This window comes from Zosterops lateralis (genome assembly GCF_965231275.1).
Source record: "Zosterops lateralis genome assembly, chromosome: 2".
Lineage (NCBI taxonomy): Eukaryota > Metazoa > Chordata > Aves > Passeriformes > Zosteropidae > Zosterops > Zosterops lateralis.
This window is the reverse complement of record NC_139763.1, coordinates 27448071-27471902: the sequence shown is the minus strand read 5'-3', so window position 1 is coordinate 27471902 and position 23832 is coordinate 27448071. Positions and strand designations below refer to the sequence as shown.

At 37.8% G+C, this 23832-nt stretch overlaps 2 protein-coding genes across 2 annotated transcripts in view; one reads left to right on the top strand and one right to left on the bottom strand.

The window, feature by feature from the left end:
• Window positions 1–172: 172 nt before the first annotated feature.
• On the bottom strand, window positions 173–20245 carry CDC16 (cell division cycle 16). The gene is made up of 18 exons (XM_083884688.1): window positions 20123–20245; window positions 17454–17508; window positions 16458–16555; window positions 15933–15971; window positions 14969–15109; window positions 13424–13583; window positions 12929–13023; window positions 12163–12296; window positions 11018–11097; window positions 9380–9429; window positions 8633–8706; window positions 6584–6709; window positions 5726–5878; window positions 5057–5120; window positions 4546–4607; window positions 2339–2474; window positions 1642–1732; window positions 173–566 (listed from the first exon to the last, which is right to left on the bottom strand). Exons 1-18 carry the CDS (start codon window positions 20168–20170, stop codon window positions 301–303), a joined length of 1872 nt encoding a protein of 623 aa, XP_083740814.1. The 5' UTR covers window positions 20171–20245; the 3' UTR covers window positions 173–300.
• A 1673-nt stretch (window positions 20246–21918) lies between these two features.
• Window positions 21919–23832, top strand: part of RASA3 (RAS p21 protein activator 3) — a 171438-nt gene continuing 169524 nt past the window's right edge. Inside the window, exon 1 of the mRNA XM_083854658.1 lies at window positions 21919–22033. The gene's annotated coding sequence lies outside the window, so the exon portion shown is untranslated. The remainder of the gene's footprint in view (window positions 22034–23832) is intronic.

Below are 23832 nucleotides of genomic sequence, written 5' to 3'. Positions count from 1 at the left end.
TTGAATTCATGTTCAGTAATGCACAGACGTGCAAAATAGCCAATACTCTGGATTCAAACTAATGTATATGGCCTGCTTCGATGCAATGAGGTCTTCTTGATTCAGGTGGGGATTTCATGAGAGTGCTGTCAGGAAAGGAATATTTATAAAGTAGGAACTATAAAACTCCTGGTGTTTAGTACATAGTAATTTGAATTCATATAAAAAATAGCAAATTCATGAAAGTACAACACAATAACAAAAATGCTAAAACAAACATACTACACTTAGACAAAATGAGCTCTCTACCAGTATTTATGGTCACGTACTATGGTCTGACATTGATGTTTCTAACATCATATCACTTTCATTCATTTCAATCTCAAATGTTTCTTCCAATGGGCGACTGGTATCTGTACTTTTCCTTTGATTTGATGTCTCTAATGTTACTATGCCACTTTCATCCAGAGTTTGTCTTTCTATGTCAAATTCTCTGAAATCCCAGGGAGGTGAAATTATGTTCTTTAATGTCTTCACTGTGTGTACATCGAAGTCATAACATCTTAATTTGTCTTTGATCTCTGTTCCTAGGAAAACAGACAAACCATTAGTTTATTTCAAATTAATACTCCCAAAAATGTAATCTCAAAGAAACTATCATTCAGAAACTACTATAATTCTCTGCTTTCACACCATCAAGGAGCTGCTGCTGCTTAATGACTGAAGCTGAATGAGTTGTTCTGCAGCCTCTTTCCTCAAAAAAGCATATTACAAGAAGTACAACTCAGATTCAAAAGTCTGTTTTGAGAAGTAATTGCCAATTCCCTTCCCAATTCTCCAAGGGGCTTTTTCTCTTGTTTAAGTTACACACAGCTTGGTTTGCATTAATGCATATCACATGGCTGCATGGTTCTTCCAGATGTGTTAAATGACTACATATGGAGCACGACAATATTGAAAAGAAACATCTGTTTCAATTATGAGACAAATCTGCAGGAAAAGCACTAGAGCACACAGATGGCTTTTACTTTAAGGCTTCAGCCTTCTTAACACGCTTGACAAGACATTAACTGTTTTTGCTACAGATAAATCACTAAGTTCAATGAAGCAGAAATTTATAAAAAAATACAGAAGATTTTTTCCAGAGAAAAAACTTTCACAGAAAATTTAGCCTACGGCAATATAATGTATTACTGTTATGAAGCACTTTTTGTACTATATATAAAGCTGTATTTTTTGACTCAGAAGAACCTATCCTGTCTGCACAGAAACAAGTTTTGACACAGTGAAAATACCTTGCTCAACAGCAACATTAGCATTAGTTCTCTGTTTTCTTAACTCCATACCTCTGTTTAATTTTTCCCTTTGCAATCTAAGATCAGTATTTTCTAAAAAAGAAACCACTGGCATTTTTAATGACGAAGTGTTTCTATATGCTGGTGAGAGTTTACTGTCATGATGTTCACAAAAGCCAGTGATCATATGCAATTGCTGCTATGTTCTGACTCACTTAGCCATTAAAAAAAAAACAACCAAAAAAACACAAACAAAAACATCCTTTACTTTGTGAGTTAATTAGGTAGTGGTCACTCCTTGACATAAGAATAACAATCCTCTCAAAGGACTCAATGACTTTAAGAGACACTTAAGTTAGAGACTTACCAATATAGGCTTCAGAATCACCAATGTACATTTCTATGCAGTGTCCAAGCATTGTGACTGAAAACGTGTCATCTCGCCTGAGACCAAGGGCCTATATATAGGAAAAAAAATTTTAGCAGCAAATAAAAACAATTACATCTTAAGTCTGCAATGGTTCAATTTGTTGGTTTGTTGTTCCATGATGCTATCTGAGCACAGTCTTCACTGTAAAAGCAAAACAGTGCACAACCAAAATAACACCATCATATGAACTGGCTGAAGTAGTGAGCAAGTAAAACACAAAAACAAAATCAGAAAAGAACATATATACAGACAGGAAATCATTCACATATCATGAGATATAACACATGCTGCTGTTTACTTACTGTAAAATTTCTAGGTTGGAAGTATTTAAAATTTAAATATTATTTAAATTATATTTAAAAAATATATTTAAATTATATTTAAAAATTTAGAATTTCAGATGCATGAGAAGCTTACGTATATAAAATATAAGTTGCAACTCAAAGTTTGCCAAAGAGGCCATTTTTTACCTAATCAATAAAATATAGAAGATTTAAGAAAAAACAAACTAAGATTATAAAATAAACACTCATTTGGAGGCTGGAAACAAATGCTGGTTCTCTGCTCCAAACTAGAATGAAACAGTCAATAACAGAATCTGTGACCAGCCCTCCAGGTGAAGGCAGTTACGTACCGTGTGGAAATAGTCAATGGCACTTTCAAAATTGCCCATGAGGCTGTGAATGTAGCCAATGGCAGAGTAAGTAGAAGCATTCTGAGGGATTAATACCAGAGCCTGGCGATGGTATTCCAGTGCTTCTTCGTACTTCCTGGTAGGGTTAAGTACAGGACATCTATTAGTAAGCTTCATGGTGAAAGGTGTTTTTACAGTACCCTGTGGGTATTTTCTTTAGCAAAGTGGAACACAATTGTGCCAGAACTTTCAAATTATTGCTTCACTCTGAACATAGTAATAGAATGTACAAAAGACTCATGGATATTGACAATTTTCTTCCTCAGTGCAATTGAGAAATCACTGTTCTCCTTTGTGTAGCAAAACAGCTGCATACAGCTAGGTCCCATTTGGAGATCTTAGATGTTTGATATGATAAATTGCTTTAGATGTTTAATTTTGCTCATTGTAGCACTGGCTTTCTTTCTGCAGCTTTCATTTTTCTTTCCAAGGGAGAAAAGGAGCAGTGTGAGACTAAATCACACATGATTCAAACTGAGAAAAGCTCCCTGGGCTGAAATCTCACAACCCTTAAGTGCTGCATACACTGGTACCTTTGTCATTTTGCAACACATTCTATCAGAAAAGGAGGTTTACACATATCCATGATATCTATCAAATACCAACCTTTGAAAATTATCTATTAATTACACTGATTATTGCATTCGTCATTTTATAAAACAAGGACTAAATGTATACTACAACATTATACTGAGAAATTAAATTGTCACATTTGACATCCTAGTTCCACATTGTTAAAAAATAAAGATAGATACCACCTGTTCACAAGAAAGTTTAACATCTAAAGCGATGATGAAATTATGCAATGAGCAACACATGAAGTTGTTAGAGGGCATCAAGTAACAATTGAAGCAGAAAAATTATGCAACAGTTTGCTTGCTGCACTAACCTTTGACATGATTTCATTTTCACTCATAGTATTTACATGTCCAATTGACTACCACTGTATTTGAATATGCTGTTTTCAAATTTCAACCACATAATACTAGTGAGTAAACATATATCCAGTAAGTTTTTCATAATAGCCATATTTTCATAATAGCCATAGTATTACAGACACTAACTAAATTAGTTATTACAGAGTTTTTTAAGATGTCAAAGCATATGTACAGTTGCCTAAATTCTCATCTTGATTTTCTTGGAAGATAGTTTACAAGGATATAAAAATATTTTAGCTTTGATTTCTGAACCTGAGCAAATATTAGAAGTTGTACAAAGCCTGATGTAAGCAGTTAGTAACTTACTGTAGAAATTAAAAAAAAGACAAAAGTAATTATAAAAAAAATAAATATTTGAAAAACCCTGCAATTATACTCACAAACAGATTTCAGAAAGCCTTTTGTTTGAGCTTGGCACAAGGAGTAACTGTTATACGTCCTTATTTCATAATGAAAATGAAGACTAATTGGCAATTTAAGCACAAAGCAATTACTACCAAAGCCAAAGGAGAAGCACAGTTTTCATCTACCATAATCACATTCTCCTTTGCAACTTTGAAACAAAAATTACAGTGTACACCAATTTTAAAATATTTTTTTAAAAATTGCATTGATTGAACAAAAGAAAGCACTGGTTACAGTCAGACTAAAGTAATGGATGAGAAAAAATCTCTATGTTAAAACTGTTAAAGCTGCTATGTGTACTTTGCACTTTTTCTATTCATGGAATGGAAACATGAAACGAAATATTAAATAATTTTGTTCTAAAAACATGAAGTAAGACTCCCTTTCTGTGTTATAATGTCACTGAATTCAGTAAAACCAAGTAAATACTAATCCAAGCTATAATTGGCACAAACCCAGCTTTACGTTAATTAAATCAATGGACATATTTCAGTATGTGAGGACTGGGACAGTGGAGAGTTAAAATTCACACCCATACAAGCATCTAGAAGCCTACAAGTAATTCCCTAATAAGAATCAACTGTTAAAGAAAGGCTTTTACATTAAGTACTTTAGCTTTTGCATAGTAAACGGGATATAACGGGTGATTAATGTAATTATTTTCACAAGCTGATTTAGAAAATCTTGTTCTTACAGGGTAATTCTACACTGCTGTCATGTGATACACAATCTTGATAAAAAGAAGAGAGAAAACACATCTCTGCAGCATTATAGAGAAATGGAGCTCCAGTACTCTCTGCTTACTTGAGTTTTCTGCAGACATGTCCCAAGTTGTTCAACAAAGGCTCCCACTTATCAACTGTCACCTGCAAAATAATGCAACAATTCAAATAACTGCAGCTTCCTAGACTGTAACTAAATTTTGTCTACTTTAAAAAAAACAAATGAATAGGGAATTTTATTTATGAACACGAAAAATACCACAAGCATTTTAAATTCCTAACAGAACACAAAAGCTCAAAACATGTATTCAGTAACTCATTTTCTATTTTTTACATTCCCTAAATCAAATAATATTTCTTTAAAGGGTCAGTGATATTAAAACTTGATGCAAACCAAACAAAACTTGTTTTCCACTTAACTGGAAAAAGTCATGTTAAGTCTCAGCCTAGGAGCACTGAAGACAGTTTTAAAATAAAATTTATACTCTATTACTTTTATCTTAAAATAAACACAACATATTTTGTCACAAGCTATTACAGAATTTGCTGGAATTTTACAAATTTATGACCTTGCATGTTATTAGAATAATTACCTCATTTCCAATAGCTTTGATTTTTTCCAGTGCATCAAGGAACCACTTTTCTGCAGTTTTCCAGCTAAGGATTGAAGGGGTGGGGGAAAAAAAAGTAAATTAGTGAAGAGCTTTTATTAGCAGTATGAGAAAACTGTATTCAAGAAATATTTCTATGACATTATTTCATCATATGAGTGACATTAGATACAAAGCCCAGTAATTTACATTTGGCTATATTTTGCATTGTGACCCTAAGAGCTAACAAGACAAAACTAAAAAAAAAAATCAGAATCAAACTAAAAATATTAACTAAAGACTTCTTATATAGGTTAGGTTTTTCCCCCCAGAATATATCTGGAACCTCCTGAGCTGATAAAATGTTTTGCTGTACAAAACTTTACAGTATGTGTGCAGATAGTTGCCTTCTCAGGCATTAAATTACACAATGACAGCCACATGGAAGATGGCATCAATCTCCGAATGCTCCTCAAGCATTAAATTATGTTCTTGTTCCATCTTAAACAAGGAAGAACAATGTAGAAAGCAAGGACTGAAGGTGAACACCATCTAAACTATAACCAAAAGACACTGTAGTTCAATATAAGTACTTTAGTAGATATACTGGCACATTACAATTCAGAATAATACATGTTTAAAATAGTATTTGATCATATTTTGCAAGCTTACTCTCCATTTTGAAATGCTACCACTCCAACTTCATGCATAACAAAAGGATCTTCAGGTGCAATGCTTAAAGCTTGGCTGAAAAACCGTTCAGCCAACTTGGAGTTGTTGGTCAAACCATATTCCAGTCCAATATAGAGCATTGGCAAATGACACCTAAAAACCATAAAACAAAGTGAATGTTTGTTTCTGTGGGGTTGTCAAGAATGGAGTCACAAACTATAAAGTCATACCAAATCTTTGCATATGTTTATGTACATCCAAGTAAAGCTGATTTGAATGGACGTTTAAGAGGAAGTTTAAAAGACTTTACCAGTGTGTTTAACAAGAGATTGAATTCCAATAGTTAATTGTAACCTGCTCTGCAATCACATGCATTTTCTCAGCACTTAAGTTTAGTTCTGATGTTTTTTCCCCCTAATTTCATCCATATATTTAATTTACAAATAGAATATGGAAGAAGTAATCAATAAAATAATTACATTTACCAGTAACCACAATCAAATGCAATAGTTTTACATGCAATATTAGTTCACGACTCATTTTACAACCCCCTCACACAGCATCAAAGAGCTATTCAAGCTATTACTATACAGCAGTTGATGAGCTGGTATGATGTGCAGGCAGAACTTAGATTACTTATATATAAAACTTGACTTTAGAACTTATAAAATCAGAACAATAATCCCAAATAATGCAGTTAAATGCAGATGGTTAAATTATTTGGGGGTTTTTTCTCCCCTTGTTCTCTACCAGGTAATTGTTGCAAATGCATTGCTACTGTTTAAAGGGACGTAAGTCAATATTCTACATTACTTATGGATTCATTTGAATCTTCCCAAATGTGAAGATTGTACAGACCCTTTCATGAGCTGTGCAGCTGTGAAGTACGCGGCCATTGCTTGGTCATGCTCACTCTCCACTGCAAATGAATGTCCATACGCTATCCATGCGGGGCCGTAGGTTCGCTCCAGGGTGGTGGCTTTGCTAAAAACAACAGCAAGTCACAAGCAAACACATCTGAAATTACATTTCATCTGCTTCACATGACTACTTAGATAGCAATGCTGTGCCACATGGTTAGGTATCTATTAAGAAATTGTCTGTAATGACCAGTGGTAAACATAGTTCATTTTAAAAGTTCAAACTATTTAGTACTTAAAAGTATCACACATTCTTGTGAATTGATTTTATTATTTCTGCTACTGTTCACAGACAGGAGGAATTATTTGATATCACTGAACCTAAACAATTATTTAGTAGTTGAATTGAGTAAAATACAGAACACATTAGTAGTGACTCAAAACTCATTGGAAAATCCTAGCTATACATTTTGAAATGAATATATTCTATCAAATCCAAGTTTAAGAAGTAGGATATGAAAATACCAAATGAACATTTAGGTTGAAATTTTGCAATCTAATTGGGCTAGCTATGCAGATGAGCATTTGTCTCATCACAGTCCGTACACCAGAGAAATATACAAAATGTCATTCAAGTCTTGAGCTGAAAACTGCAACCTGAGCATCAAGACATCAACCTGGAGACTTTACAGAAAGGTGGACTTGACAGGAACATTAGAAAGCTGTGTAGATTATTTTCTGCATCTGAAGGCAAGGGCATTCATAACTAAACAGCTCATAACAAGTGTGCCCAATCTTCTTAAAAGCTTCTGACATAAGATAATAAATGTTCCGTAAGTCTTCTATCATATTGCTTAACTATCCTTAAAAACTTTTTTTTTTTCCCTAACATATAATCTAAATTTTGTCTGTCACAGTATAAACTCATTATTTCTCATCACAGATCCTACAAAAGAGTTTGTTCTCTGTCTTCTGAGACAAAACTTTACATAGTCAAACATTTGTATCTTGCCACCCGTGACAGCAATGAAAGGTAAGTGAGCATTTGACTGTGTCTTCAAGTTTCTTTTCTGGAAACCATAGTGTAGCCCACAGTTGTCCCTAGCCTTGTTAGCTTTACACTATTATTCTTCTCCAAGAAATTTAAGCATCTTGTTACTATTTCACTTTTAGCAGATCTCTTTTCCTTTTTGCCAGAACTACTCTGAATTTTGATGTTTGTTGTTTTTTGGTTTGTTTGTTTTTCTCTTCAACCTCTACAGATCCTTTCTTGCTGTCTAGGAATGCTTGTACATTTAAAGATATTTTTTTTTCAGCACCAAAACCAAATATATCACTCAGGATAGCTACTTGAAGAATTTCACAGTGCTACTTGTAAGGAATTTAAATACTTTACTCATAATAACCAGGCATTTAAAACGTCTAAATGACTAACCCATCTTTACATATATTGTCTGTAAAGGTCTCAGGAAAACTTAGTCTTACAGGTTGATTTATGCCTTCCCAGTTTAAGCTTAAAGCACCTGAACAAATGCCCTACTTCACAGCAAAGTCCTGCTCCCCAGTGCTGATATTCACTACACACACAGAAGACATACAGGAAACCGCATTGATCCAACCTAAAAAGCCCACTGTTGCTTGTGCACAGAAAGAACTGGACAGCCAAATGTCAGAATTTTCCATATAACTCTTCCCTTTCAGATATGAAACCTGTACCTGAGAGAAATGTCTGAGTGTCCCTCAGCTGAGAACTGAGGCCTGATCAGCTACAGCTGTAGTTAGCTCAGCAGCATGAGTGACTGCAGGAACTACACTTGCCCAGAACAGGAAGGTGACTGCCTGGAGAGATAAGTCTTCCTCATTTTTAAAGTATCTCTATGTATGAGGTCTAAACTGCTATACCAAAAAAAGGGTGGCAACAGAAGTATTTAAGTCCTAATCGGTTTATTGAGGCTTCTCTTTATGAGGTTACAAACAATCATGAACATTAAATGTTTACTTGGCAAGCGAGCAACAGATTCACTACGGAAAACAGAAAAAACCTTACCTAAGATATCTTCTAGCATGTTCGTTTTTGTGGCCAACCATGAGATAATAGCATCCTACTGCAAACCATGACACCTACACATTAAAATCAAAATAGAATATTATTAGATACATCACACTCATTTTAGTCAAAAGAGAGGAAGACATAATAATTAGAGAAGTTAGGAACATTTTCACTGAAATCACAGTCAGCTCTTCAAATTATTTGGTATTACAGACAAGCTAGAACTGCTGGCATGTACCTTTCTAACTGTGCCTTACTCATCCTCCTGAAGAGAGCTAAGTGGAAAGCTTACTGCTGTCCTCGATTATTTACTGGTAGGGAATACAAGACAGAGCCAGATTCTTTTCAGGGGTGCAGTGATAGCATGGGAAGCAATGGGTACAAGTTGCGACACAGAAAATTAAGGTCAAGTCAAAGAAAACCAATTTTTACTGTGAAGGTGATCAAACACTGGAAAAGGTTGCTCAGAGACGTGTAGACATTTATTACTGTAGCATTTGTTTTAAATTATTAATCAAAGTAAATAACTCACACTGAATACCTTTTACGGGTACTTAGTTTTGTAAAAAGAACCTTGGTATGAGGGAATTACAGTGCAGAGAAAATAAAAGGAGTGAACCATTTCTACAAGCCTCCTCCAGAAACAGATTCTGAATTCTGTAGCTCAAACTAATACATTACAACTTTTATGTGCTTTCACCTAAAAAAGAAACTACCTGACAACAAAAACTTAGAACAACTTACAGGATTATTTGGGTACAAGTCCACCAGTTTGTGAGAAAGATAGAAAAGCTCTACATTGTGGGAAGAAACAAGAAAAGAAAATTAAAACATGCTAAAACATTCAGCTGTTTCAAGTCTTTTAGCTTTCCATACAAAATATAAAAAACACCTAACATTATTAATCCAGAAGTGAACAAAATGTTTTCTTTTAGTGGTAATGCTTCAAACAGCCTCAAAATAGATTCAGTTTTGCAATTAGCTAAAGAAAACCCAACCAAAACAACCCATAAGTCTTCAAAGCAGACATATAAGCAGCTCTATTTCCCACCCTTCAAGAATTCTGTAACTTACATCATTAACATACATTAAAATAAATGCCAGTAGTATTACACTTGAATGTACCTTGTCAAGGTAAAATACTATTCAACTTCCTACATCTAAAAGGTATAACATACTGGCTAGATCCATTTCAAAGTAGAGTCCTGTGCATTAATATGCTGAAAATAGGACAAAAGCAAATAAATTATTATATATTATTTGGAATAATTCCAAGTGATTACTTTTTTAGTAAAAATAAGAATTCTAGTTACTGGAATAACTTACTACAGATTTTCTAACAATAGCAGCAGTAATCACCTACAGGATAATAATTCTATTGCCTATGCAATTTCAAAGGAAATAGCATTTCAGCACATAAAGTTTCTATTTCTTCAGAGCACAGTGCTCTTAAACCAATGAGATTGTCCTGGAGCACTTTGTATCAACTCTCAGCTCCAGAAAAAAAAATATTACAACTGGCTCACAAAGTATTAACTTATGTACATAATGCTTCTCAAGGCAGATTTAGAAGAAAAATCACAGTACTGGCCCCTTTTTCAGATGTACTTAACTGTAAAATAACTGGGAGGTGATTCACGAATCACCAGGAAGTAGCAGTACACCTAATGACCTATTTGTGTACATATAATGCACCATCCCGAGAGACTGCACAGCATATGAGCTCATTCTATTTTCCAACTGATTTTAAAGACATTCAAGCTGTTCACTTGATTTATATGCAGTCTGGAATAGGAAAAACCCACCCCAGCTTCAAGTAAGCTATTACTGTAATTCCAATGAAGGTGTTGCATGTTTATTATAATATCTATCTTTATTTGAACTAAAGAGAGGCCTTCACAACAGCAAAGGCAAGGAGAGTCTAGATTTTTTTCTATCACAGAATAATCATCTCCACCTAAGCATAAACAACTGCTGAAGAGTTCTTTCTAGTTTTATTTATTATATTTTATTGTTGAGCATAAAAAGTACAGCCAGATACTGTACAAAGACCACCTGGAAACAGAAATCACAATGACAGGGATGAGGCAGCGTAGCTCACGGGCCTCCTGGCTACACAGTCCAGTGGTTAAAAGATGGCAACACTCATGACTATGAATTCTTTGCACATCTACTTCCCCCTAACCCTCAATCCTGTTGTCAGCTCTGAAATTCCCTTCTTTACCAGTTACCACTGTTTTCTTGAAACAGCAGGTAGGAGGAAATATATATATGTAATTTTTCAAATGGTATATAAGGGGGTTTCTTGGCATCTTTAATTCTTTATAAAAACTGGGGCTTTACAGCCTTCTGTTGAAGAGTATTGAATTCTGTGTTCCTTACCGTTTGCTTTGTTAAGCTCCACAAGTGTCCCTATATGTACAGGTAAACAATTTGCATGGAAGGGATCTTTTTCCATCACTCTAAAAGAAAAATTAAAAAAACCTGTAATGCACATTTCAAAAACTTTAATGTGTTAAAAGTAAACTGCTTGTATAGCATGTAATGTTCCAGTTAATTACCACTTTAGGTATTAGAAAACTATTTATAACTAAAAGGTAACTACTTACAACATAATAAAGGCTCTCCTCAAACCAGAAATCTAACAGTTAATTTAGCTTAACAAAAGAGGATAACAGAAAATTCTTTCAAGCTGAATATACAATTAGAAAATCAGAATTAGAATAAAACACACTTTTGTTTTGCAAGTCACTTCAAATTTAACCAGCAGACAGCAAACAACATTTCTGTTCATCTTTTCCATACATTTGACAGCAACTTTCAAGCAATATTCCTCAACTTCCTGAGGTTAACACCTGGCAGTATGCCTTCAGAGTCAGATTTAGCTCAGTTGTGGCAACTGTAAAAATTTTGTTTCCTGTGGCATTAGAAACATATCCATGAGTCCAGACCCAGAGCAGCTGAGAAGCAAACAAACCACGGGAGTGTTCTGCCCCCTCTGACCCGAGCAGCAGCGCAGGCCTGGGCTGGGCAGCAGCTGATACACGATACTCCCCCATCAAAATTAGAAATAACATGCTAGTTTTTAAATTAATAACAACTTTTGATCATTATCAATAAGATTGTAACTGTTGATTGGCCAGAGAAATCAAACTTCCTAACTAACCAATGGATTAAAACCAGTTCATTCTGAAAGCCAAACAAGAAGTAGGTAGAGAGCACACAAAATGGAAGGTACCAGAACAAGGAAGAGGATGGATGAAGGGAAGTTCAGCACAGAGCTGATTAAGCTGAGTTTTACCTTGGATACTTCTGATATGTATTATAAAAATACCATGTCTTGCCAGACACAAACTACACATTTTTAATACCTGAGACATATATAACACATGACATGTATATTCCAATACATATCAAATAGTTCTGTATGTTTACCCATTGAACAACAATATTTGCTGTAAGTCCAGGAATAATTATGACACTCCAATATATGAGAAAAAACCCTGAAAGTTGCTTTGTACACTTACACTGAAGTAAGCTTATAACACATTTTGAAGTCACAGTTGTAATAATGCCTTTCTGCTAAGGATACTACCACATCCAGGTTTTCCTGAAGACCATCTACTGATTCAGGAATCAGAGTTTCACTGGGTTTATTATACTGAAAGACAAAAGAAACAACACTTGAAACAAAAACTAAACTAAACTAAAATTAGATGGTATAATATTAATATTTTTAGTCCTAAAAGAATATTTAAGAATCTTTAAAGTTCTTAAAATTTTTATTTTTTAACCGAAACTCCATAAAACCTGTATTTGATAAAATGCTTCTTTAAAATGTACTTAAAAGCTCATTTAGAACACAGAAGACGCTTGCCATAGTCAATATGTTTCATGTAGGCTGTAGAAATTAAAACTGAGCAATAGGTACTTTTAATGCTCCTTATCACCTTATCTTTGGGTAAGTATAGTCTGGAATGATGTTGTTAGAGCCTAATATTTTCAGGTAACTGACATCTTGTCTACATTATTAACATTCTTTTTCCCCACCTAGAAGTTTCTCAATAAATAAATTTTCAAAAACATAAATCAGAATTTCAAGTTGTTACCACAGCAGAAAACAATTAACAGAAAACGGTTACAGTATTACCTAAAGTGAGATGTACTGCATCAAAAATTTTTAAAAATTACAAAGTCCATATTTATTTCAGTGTTCAGAATAAATGGGATCCAAGAAAAATTTACACCCAAAGCCAAGACTTTCAACCAATTCTCCATATTTTTGGGGCTTACCTTTTTCAATTTATTCTCAAATAAAAAGTGAAGCAATTCCTGTTCTTCTTCCGTACATTGTCTATTAAGAGGTAGAGATTCAAGGAGTTCTTTTTCTGTATGAATTAAAAAAACATTGAAGTGGTCATATTACAGAAGAAACAGTAAGATGCAACATTTCAAGAACTTAGAGATGCAAAGGATTTTATGATGGTCATCCCAACTGCAAGGACTATAACAAGGACGAAACTTTGTGCTGGGCAGAGCAGAAGAGCTTCAGGAGCTAACAAGCAGGACAGCTGCTTACTGCGTTTCTTTCAACTCTTACCACTGCAGGACTGAAAAATAAAAGTTCAAATTTGTGCAAATAGTAATTTTCCCTTGTTTCATACATTTTCTATTCTTAACATTTTGAAGTCTGTTACTCATTGTATTGCTTTAAATTTTATTTAGGAAAACAGGTCTTGAGAAAGCAGGTAAATTTTACTTGTATTTGAGAGATACTTCTCTCCAGACCTTCTTGTGCTGTCAGCATATGGTGTGATGTCAGAAGATCGAATGCTTCAAAGCAGTAAACATCAAGCTTCAAGGCCTCTTTGTAGCTGTAAGTTGCCAGGGTTCTATTATCCAAAGCATCATAGATCTTCCCTCGTAAAAGGCATATAGAGCTCTTGATCTGGTGGAAAAGCAGGACTGGTGGTCAAAGACTGAATCAGTGTTTGTAATTTAGTCTTGAGCACAAATCAAATGTGCTCCCTGGAAAGTAAAAAGTATTTCATGTATGATAGAACCTGGTTTTCTAGTGCTGTCTTTAAATAAAAAGTTGTCTCCACTATCTCAAAGAAAAATCCAAAGAATGCTCTGTCAGGTTAGCTACTGCCAAATAAACACATGCTTAAAATAAACAAAAAGAGGACAGAGTTTTCCTTTTCTAATTCTGCCATCCAGCTCTCTGATACTGAATTATCAGATACTGAACCTAATTATACTGAATTCCCTTCATATTCAACACAGAGAAATTGTCACTTTCAAAGGCAATACACTTCTTTGCTGACCATTAAATCACATATTTCATGCAAGAAAAGAATGACCACAGCAGAGATGACAAAGGCCAAATCAATGGACTCAGTTGTTCTGAACAGAAAAATATATCCTTGTTTTCAATCCAAAACATAGATATTGCAGAAAAGAAAACCGTGAAAGCCTGTAATTGCTAGTTGTGCTACAAAGTTATTAACTAGGATGTTCTTTCCAAATTCTCTTGATGGGTATTTAGTTTAGTCAGAAGGCCACAAAAGTGTCAGCAGAGAGAAAGTTAACACATCATCCAACTCTATCATCAGACTAAATAGTCCTTTAGTCCAATTATACCAGCATTCAAAATCAGTTCACATCAGCAATGTAACCCACTTTGCTACTTCAGTCTTACAGGGAAAATGCTGTCAATCACCTACACAGTAATTGCAGCTAATAAATTTTAATTTGTATGTGTGAAACTGGCAAATCTTCACAGACCCTTCAGTCTACACATTGTACCAATCTCTTTAAACTGTGTCTACACAGAACTTTTTCACTGAGCTTCAAAATTTCAACTTCACCTCACATAATTTTCACAAATGTGATCAAAGAATATCCCACTGAGAACAACACTTGGGTGATTATGAAGAATTTCATTAAAAATAACTGGATGAGAAAAAACCCTTGGTTTGTTATCTCAGAACCCAGCAGCCCAACTGAAAGCAATGTTAGCCTACATTATCACGACAGAGCTAAAAGACTGTAAAAACCAATGCTAGACCATGAAGTTCCTGCAAAGTGTCTGCAAATACTGTATAAGAAGTTGTTGCAAAACACTGTTTATTTTTGCATACTGAGTTATTTTCATACAGGCGAGCTAATACACAATGTGTGACTGAAAGAATGATTCAACATTTCCAAAAATTATTTTATCTGAAAAAGAAAGCTTTAATGCAAGTTTCAGATTCATAGAGCTGTGAAATCACTTTCTGACTTCAGAGGTTTTATTCCTACAAAAATATTTTTTAAAATAATGTCACTTACTGAGGACTGTGACATCTCCCAATCTGTGGCAGAATCTTTCAACCCACTTTCATCCTTCAAGTACTTTTCAAAAAGTCGTTTGTTGATTGGCTCCTCCATATCAAGAATATCCAAGGCCTGTTGATGCTCTTTTGCAGCATACTAACCAAACGTGCATGTAAAAAAAAAGTTTTGAAAATTTTGTACATAAAGCACCAACAAACAGCATCATGTTTCAAAGGGCATAGGTTATAACAACCAGTGTTTATCAGCAGGTTTTTCATGCATGCATTTTCTTATTTGGCCATTTGTCATTTTATAATTGCAGTTAGCTCTTTTACTGGTCATCTATAATATGCAAAAATGATAAAATTATAAAAATGTGCAAAAATTATAAAATAAAGCATGTACAGAAAAATGTATTATTCAGCAGTATGCAGTCAGAGAAACAGGTGTGGTTCTAAAACCAGTTAACACAGGTTTTAATTAAACATGATAATCTTACTCTATAAATAGCACATTATTCTATTTCAATTTTCTGTATTTAATCTAACAATTGATTCAGTTCTGTTTCTGAAAGAACTGCATTTTACCTCTTCTGTATGACATTTTATACAGAAGTATAAAGCTGCTAACTATAGCTATACAACTATGGATCACATTTCCTCTGGTCAGATTACAACCAACCAAATAAAAGTGTAAACATGAAGACATGAGACAAAAACAGTTCACATTCTTTGCCCACAAAATACTAGAGGAGTATTTCCTGGGAAAAAAGGTGAGTTGGATTTCTTCAGATTAGTGCCACAATGGATACTTCAGTGACCCAACTGAAAGTTAAACAATGAAATCAACTGTCAAAAAATTTAAACCTGTAGTTCCAATGAACATATATCTACATTGCCTATTAGGTATCTAATCTTCACAAAATGTGCCTTTTATTTAGTTTAGTTTGCTTCCAGTAGGGGTTAAAATGTGTACTCACGTGACATCTAGCTGCAAGGTAGCGACATGCCTCATACAACTGAAAGAGAAGTTTCATACACATCAATTATAAAGAGAGAATGTGTTTGCTTACACTGCTGGAGTCCCTTTTGCTCTCTTTTTCAGTTCTATGGCTTCTTCACCCCTTTCACCACCAAAAGTCCTTCCTGACCAAGCCTGTAACACTTTCTCTACTGCTAAATTCTCAAAGAACACTTACTTGACTCTTGTCTTTACCACTCATTATCAGAGTGGAAGGAAAATTGAAACAACTACATCTGAAGTGAAAATCCACCTTCCATACCTGCTGCATTACATCCTAGGACCCATCTCTTTTCTGTGATCTTATCTGTGGGCAATGCTTTAAACCTGACCAATTAAACACAGGACCTTATGAACTAAAAAATGCAGCTTTTTAAATTATTTTTCTTATAAACATAATCCTGTGATGGTGAAGTCACTGTGGTTAGCAGCAGAGCCTTAAAAGAGGGGTAACAGTAGCACGTCTTTGACTAAAATTACTTACCTTATCCAACTTCCGCGATCGCAGGGCGTGTGCTGCCCTGTGATACTGAGCTGTTAGGTACAGACATTGGGCCAACCAGTAGATATCCTGTGGTTCCTCTGAAGTAAAAGAACAAATTATAAACCATTGTTTTACAATACAACTTCAAACATTTTAATACAGCATGTTCACTTCTGCTTCACTAGAGACATATCTTCCCCCACTCTACCATCTTACTGAGTTACAAAATTTTATTTATAAATATGTATAAAGTACTTACAGTATCTATCAGTGAGAGATTAAAATGAAAAGAATCAGATTTTAATTTTAAAGAGCTCAGATAGTGCACTAGACAGTGAATACAAAGAATGTCATAATAGAGGTGTATCATGAGAAGGAGACAACGATGATACAGATTAAAAAAGCAGCACTTGCAGGTTACCCTGCTCTTGGACATAGGGTAAAAAAAAAACCCCATAAATGTCTCTCTCAATAAAATGATCAGTGGGAACCTAACAACAGTGAAAGCACTGGACTTCCATAGCTTGGAGTTGCAATTTCAGAAGTACAGTTAGTACCCTCCTACCTTACTGGCAACCAAAGCTTTTGTGGGATCCAGTCCCTGGAATCACTTTAAGAAGTGTAAGTGCTGGTGGTCATGGGCAGCATCAACTCCCTCCCAATGTACAGTGTGTTCCTCCACACTGCATTTGTCACCCAGAGCAACCCTGAGTCCTGTGGGAAACCACCATGGCCTCTTGTTGCTCTTGCTCTTTTTGTTTCTTAAGGAAGGCAAAGCTTAACGTGTGTTCAAATATGAATTGTAACACAGAGTTCAAAAGGGAAGAAAGATGAGCTCTGCTCTGTTTAGGAGAATGACATTCCAAACACCACTAACATGTATTTAAACCAAACTCAAAACATCAGCATTTGGCCAAACAGCCCTAAAACCCCACCAAAAGAGAACACTATCAGAAAGAATTTTTAAAAAATACAATGTAAAAATAAACCACTTACCATGAGAAAGTGAAGCTACTTTGTCAGCCCAAAACAGGGCACTTTGATACTGTTGCTGTAAAAGCATGATAGAAGTAATTAGTATTCCTTTGGGGTTAGCTTTTCTGGATAATTTTGAAATACATTGTACATCACTCATATTTAATATCTTGTGCATGTAGTTTCTAATGAATGGTGATTCACATTTCAGATCTTTGTAACTTAAATAGTTTAAAAGGACCAATACTGTAACCTCCAAGGCATATCCAAAAGTAATTTGGTGTTGTTCATTTATCTACAATAAAATGCAGGTATCTTTGACCAAAAGTGATGTGCTGTGTAAGTATGGCAACAGGTCATTAGTTTGATTGCCACCATTAAAAAAGCAGAACCTGCAGGTATATCCCACTAACCCAGCTACAACTGCCACCAGATTTGGGGTGCCAAGCAAAATCTCACAGAACTGGCTGGGATTATCTCCTGAGAAGATCACCAAGCATTCTTGCAGTTCCTTTTTATCCCACTCCATGCAATGAAATCTAATATGATTCCTAGGATATGCTGGACACTTAACAAATACCCTGCCATTGCAAGGATTTGTAAGACTTTACACCATCATGTAGCAAGAGGACAAGAGGGAATGGATTAAAACTGAAAAAGAGAGTAGGTTTAGAGTAGATGTTAGGAGGAAGTTCTTTGCTGTGAGGGTGGTGAGGCTCTGGAACAGGTTGCCTAGGTAAGCTGAGGATGCCCCATCCCTAGAAGTCTGCAAGGCCAGGCTGGATGAGGCTCTGAGCAGCCTTTCAGTGTCCCTGGCCCTGGCAGGGGGTTGGAACTAGATGGTCTTTATGGTCCTTTCAACCCAAACCACTCTGCTGTTCTCTGAAGACTAAGAAAGCCTTGATGGCTTCTCTCCTCTCCTGCACCACTGCAGTTGTGGAGTTTGTTCAGAACCTCAGAGACTGTTTTATGCTTTTGGAGTACAGGTCTGGCAGTCTGTTCCGAAATGCACACACTGATGGTATCCCAGTCCTCATAAAGCCCCACACTCCATCACCTAAGTGGTCTTTTCTATCGTGTTCCTACATTTCCTACTTGATGGGGATTAATAATACCCAGAAAATTTGTCAAGAGAATAGTTTGGTTTCAATCTGCATTCCCAAGGGGGAAAAAAAAATAACCCCCCCCCCCCACAAACCAGCCCCACACACATTTAATAGCTGTCCACAAGAAGAGAGATTTAAATTACTATCTCAACACTACAAAAGAAACGTATAACCCAGGCCTACAAGGCACTGCATGACTTCTGTTGAGCAGTCTTACAGTACTATAGGATGACACATTATTACACAAAAAAGCAACTTCATGTTCCTCCTGATGCTCCTTCCTCAGAAGTGCAGAGCTGTCTATACCACTGTGTGGCAAAGCAGCTTGGTGAAACAGTTTAACACAAATGAGAACAGCAAACCAAAACAATCAAACCCACTAAATTATCTTGGGTCCCTAATCAGCCTTTCAGTCAGACTTGCTGGCCACACAGAGAAATGCCTTTGCTGATTTAAGGGGTGTGCCTTTCTCAGCAGTGATGCCCGCACCAAGCTTGAACTGGAAGGAGAGCAGAACAGTTTGATGCTGCATTTAATCTAATTTATTTATGTATTTTTCCTCTTGTGCCTCCTTTTTTTCTTTTTTCTTGCCCTGCAGCAACGTAATTGCTGACTCCATCAGCAAATGAAAACAACCCTGCCCTCCTAAGAGCCATCTGCAGCATTGCAGGAGCGTGATGGGCAGCTTAATCACCAGGTAGAGAATCACAGAATGGTCTGGGTCAGAAGAGATCTTAAAGATTGTCTAGTTCCAGCCTGCCAGGGGCAGATACACCTTCCACTAGACCAGTCTGCTCAAAGCCTCATTCAGCCTGGCCTTGAACACTTCCAAGGATGGGGCATCCACAGCTCCTCTGGGCATCCTGTTTCAAGTTCCACCCTCACCACTCTCACGCTAAAGAATTTCTTCCTAATATCTAACCTAAACCTAACTTCTCTATGTTTGAATCCATTCCCCCTTGTAACGATTATAGAATCATAAAGGTTGGAAAAGGCATCCAAGATAACCAATTCCGACCTTTGCCAGAACCCACTACACTCACTAAACCATATCACCAAATGCCATGTCCCCTTCCAAGAAGCGTGACTCCACCACTGCCCTGGGAAGTCAATTCCAACGCCTAATCACCATTTTAGAGAAAAGATTCTTTTTTTCGATGTCCAACCTGAACCAGCCCTGGTGCAATAGAGGTCATTTTCCCCTGCCTTAGGTAAGTAGGGCCCAGCTTGCACAACCCGAGAGGGCGGGATCCTGCAAACACGCCTCGGCCACAGAGCAGCCCCAGGGCGGCTCCCGCCTCCTCCTCCTCCTCCTCCGCACGAGGGAAAGAACGGGAAAACCCACCGGGAGGCCCCGGCACAGGCAGCACCTCCGGTCCGCCGCGCCCCTCTCTGACCACCGCTCCTTCCTCTGCCAGGGAAAACGGGGCATTGTCACAGAATTCCGCCCTCTCCGCCGCTGCAGAGGCCGGCACCGCTTCCCGCCCCGCCCCGGCCTCCCTGGCTGCGGGAGCCGCGCCGAGAGCGGTTTTTCCTCGGGGAAAACCCGGGGGCCTGCCGCCCCTTCCCCAGCTGGGCGCTCACCTGGTCGATGTAGTGGCGCACTCGCTTCCGGAGCCGCTCCAGGTTCATCCTCCGTCCCTCCCGCGCCGCCCTGAATCCCGGAGCCGCCGAGGGACCGCGGGCCGCCCGCCGGTGCAGCGCCCAAACCCGCCCCCCGCCTTCTCTCCCTCCCTCCCGGAAACAGCGCCCCGAGCGCGGCGTTCCGGGAGCGCTGGGGCCGCCGGGGACGCCCCCCCGCGCAGGCCCTGCCTCCTCACGCCCTGAAATAAACGTGCCCCGGGACTTTTCTCTACAGCTCATACTGTAGAGAGAGAAAAATTTGTGGTGTTTCAGTTTCGAAGTGAAAGATTGTCTGTGGAATTTGGCCCGAGGTAATGGCCCGAAGCTGAGTCAGGGAAGGTTTGGGTTGGATATCAGGAAAAGGCTCTTCACCCAGAGGGTGGCCGGGCACTGGAACAGGCTCCCCAGGGAAGTGGTCACAGCACCAAACCTGGCAGAGTTCCAGAAGCTTTTGGACAGTGCTCTCAAGCCCATGGGGTGGCTCTTGGGGATGGTGCTGTGCAGGGCCCGGGGTTGGACTCGGTGACCCTTGGGTCCCTTGCAGCTCAGCACACTCTGTGATCCCATGGTGATCTCTGCCAGCGCTCCCCTAGAGATCTGCTGCCCTGGGAGCTCCCTTCAGCTGCTGCAGCCGTGTGGTGAAAATGTTCCCTCGGGACTTTGCAGTGGTGGATGGTGTGTTAGGAGGTTTTCTAGGAGTCCTGCCTCTCCCAAGCATATTTGGTGTAGCACAGATTAGGGATTACTCAACTGCATTTGTAGGTCTGCTACATTTTCTTATATTGGTAGCCAACATCTTGGGGAAATCAAAATTTTTGTTTATCTTTTCATTAGATCCATAATGAAGAAACTAATCCATGTGATAGTGATTTCTTTGGATCCAACAGTCCTATCTAGTGAGGGTTATTATCCAACTTCCTTAAAGACAGCTTCTGGGTGTGCAAATACCTTCCATGGCAGGAGGCAATCAAGCTTTTGTACCTACAGTTCTCAGAAACTTCTGGCTTGTAATGAGTACTACCATTCCACTCATTCATTGCATTTGTTGGTTTAAAATCCTCTTTGAAATCAGTATGGAAATAACAGCGTAGGTATTCATCAGCTTGTTGGTCTTTCTGTGTACAACAGAAGATGTTTGAGTGAGATTTTGATAACATTTAGAAACTGCTGAATGGTGGAGCCCATGATTTGTGTGTTCTATGTGGCATGTTTCCCTCTTAGACCAGGTGTAATAATAACAACTCACCAGAGATCAGTGGCTTCTGTTCAGTGTGAGACATCAGGGTAGCAAACTGCAGTAATTCAGATGGAACAAGATAAATTTAAAAATCATAGAATCGTAGAATGGTTTGGGTTGGAAAGGACCCCCGAAGATAATCAAATTCTAATCCCCCTGCCAAGGGCAGGGATACTTTCCACTAGACCAGGTTGCTCAAAGCCCCATCCAACCTAAGCTTGAACATTTCCAGGAATGGAGCATCCACAACTTCTCTGGGCAACCTGTTCCAGTGCCTCACCACCCACATCATAAAATGTTTCTTCCTTATATCTAGTCTGAATCTACCCTCTTTTAGTTTAAATATTTCAGTAGAGAAACTGAGTTTGATACTTCATGAAATGCGCAAAAAATGAAATAAAATATGAAAATTAGGAGCTGGTGCTAACCACTAAGATAGAAATCTTGTCTGGGGAAGAAAAAAAAGATGCACAGGAAGTGTGGGGGTTGGAAGAGAAGAAAATGCTCTTGTTGGGGATGGGTGACTGTTAAGAACAGCCATGGTCACCGGGAGCTGCTCTGAAGCACAGAGAGGACCTGTCATCTGTAGGATCTTGGAGTGGTCCAGGGAACTCTCTATGAACATGAGGAAACAGGTACAGAAATGCAGATAAGAGAGTGTTATTTCTCCGTTAGCATCTATTTGGTTCTTACATTGTCAAAGCAGAGTATATCATCTCATGTTGCTTCCTAACATGTGTTATGTGCTGCTTTTTCATGTTTTCCTGAAAATTTAGCTCTTCTGAGTGAGCTATTTCTGGGGCTGGAGCTCAGAGGAATGGTTGCTTAAGTTATGCTGGGGGGCTACAGCAGTGCAGCTCCAGGGGCTCTGCTCAGGTGGGCTCCAGTCCTGTTTCTTCAACAGGAAGCTGGTCTGACATCAGCTTTCATGAAGTAACTGGTCATTCAAAGAAAGCACCCTTGTGGACAGACTCCATGGTTTTACTCCTTCACTGAGAGTTACGTAGGAATGTGGGCAAATAGATGGGGCTGACATATCGTGTTGTGAACAGCAAGATCTTTGTGAACTGGTGGCTGAGGCTTAAAAATTATTTTAGGTGTCAACAGGGGAAATTTTGAATGTTATGTACTTTCAAATAAGACGTAAGTTTCTCTTTCAGATTCAAAACCAGTAGAGAGCAAAATTAATGTAATGGTTAAGTGGTGTTGATATACCTACTGCTTTGCTTAATAATACTTCTAACAGTGGTGAGAGTATGGAGAGTCAGTTAAAATAAATTGATTTACAAATTTCACTCAAGTATCAAATCTTGAGAGGAAGTGAAGGGCTCCACAGTCATAGTAAGACTTTCTCACTTTTTGGAAGTTCCTATATTTTTATCTACTTTCAGATGTCTTCTTTCTTTTGTTCTAAAAATACCTATAGACATGATATATGCTGGTGCTATCACATAGCTTCTTTCTGCTGCTTTTGAATTACTGTTTCTGAGTCGGTTTGGTGCTTGCACATTTCATAGAATCACAGAACAATTCAGGTTGGAGAGGACTTTCAAATCACCTAGTTCCAACCTCCCTGTCATAGGCAGGGTCACCTTCCACCAGGTTAGGTAACCTTTATCAAGTAAAAGTGAGCATGTTCACTTTCAGTTTGCACATGAAAAAGGTCTTCTTTGATATTGGAAAGTGTCCCTGTTTCTGGCTTGGGTACTGTAACTGAAGTGAGACCTCTGAAATGGATGTGTGTATTGAGGTGGGAGAAGTTCTCTCTGAGCCCAGGAGTGTATGACAATCTTTCTAGGAAGGTTTCAAAGGTGGCCCCTAACTCAGCTATTTTGTTCAGGTGAATGGAAAAAGTGAGTGACCTTCCTACTGCCCTCATTCTGAAGTCTTTCTTCTTCATCCCTGCAACCCCAAACCCACGTAGGCTCCTGTTTCCAATGTTGTGTGTAAGTGCTGCAGACCTGCCAAGGGGCAGCCCTTGGCAATCTCCACTTTCCAGAGACAGGATATCTGAATTGCACCCATGGGGTGTGACTCTCCCTCAGCTGCCTGCAGCATGGCTAAACTTGGAAAAAGGTACTATTTTGATTTTCAGTGGGTCTAAAAAAGAAATAGACTGACCTTGATTAACTGAGGACACCTGTGGCATGCATGGAAGGGGAGAAGGATGGAAAGCAGTTGGCTTTATCTTGTCTCCTAATGGCATTCTTTATTATCTTACAGAATTCTTGCCTTTTCATACAGAAATTGTGTCATCTCTTCTACTTCTAGGCTTGTTAGCATGACAATTCTGTACCTGATAGTCTATGATTTGATTGCTCATGATGAACTACATGAGCTGTCAAAAGCACAATCTGCAATTAAAGTGAGGCCTTTATTTAAGTTTCCTGCTTCTTATTTTAGCTTGGCTTACACAACTGCTGTAAATCAGGCC

What these genes read in the sequence shown, in the direction of transcription:
- CDC16 (XM_083884688.1), bottom strand. Translation starts at nt 20,170, where the DNA reads ATGAACCTGGAGCGGCTCCGGAAGCGAGTGCGCCACTACATCGACCAG. An exon ending in GGAGCTTAACAAAGCAAACG is followed by an intron (nt 9,430 to 11,017) that starts GTAAGGAACACA and finishes CCCACAATGTAG; the next exon opens with AGCTTTTCTATCTTTCTCAC. An exon ending in CATGTCTGCAGAAAACTCAA is followed by an intron (nt 2,475 to 4,545) that starts GTAAGCAGAGAG and finishes TAACCCTACCAG; the next exon opens with GAAGTACGAAGAAGCACTGG.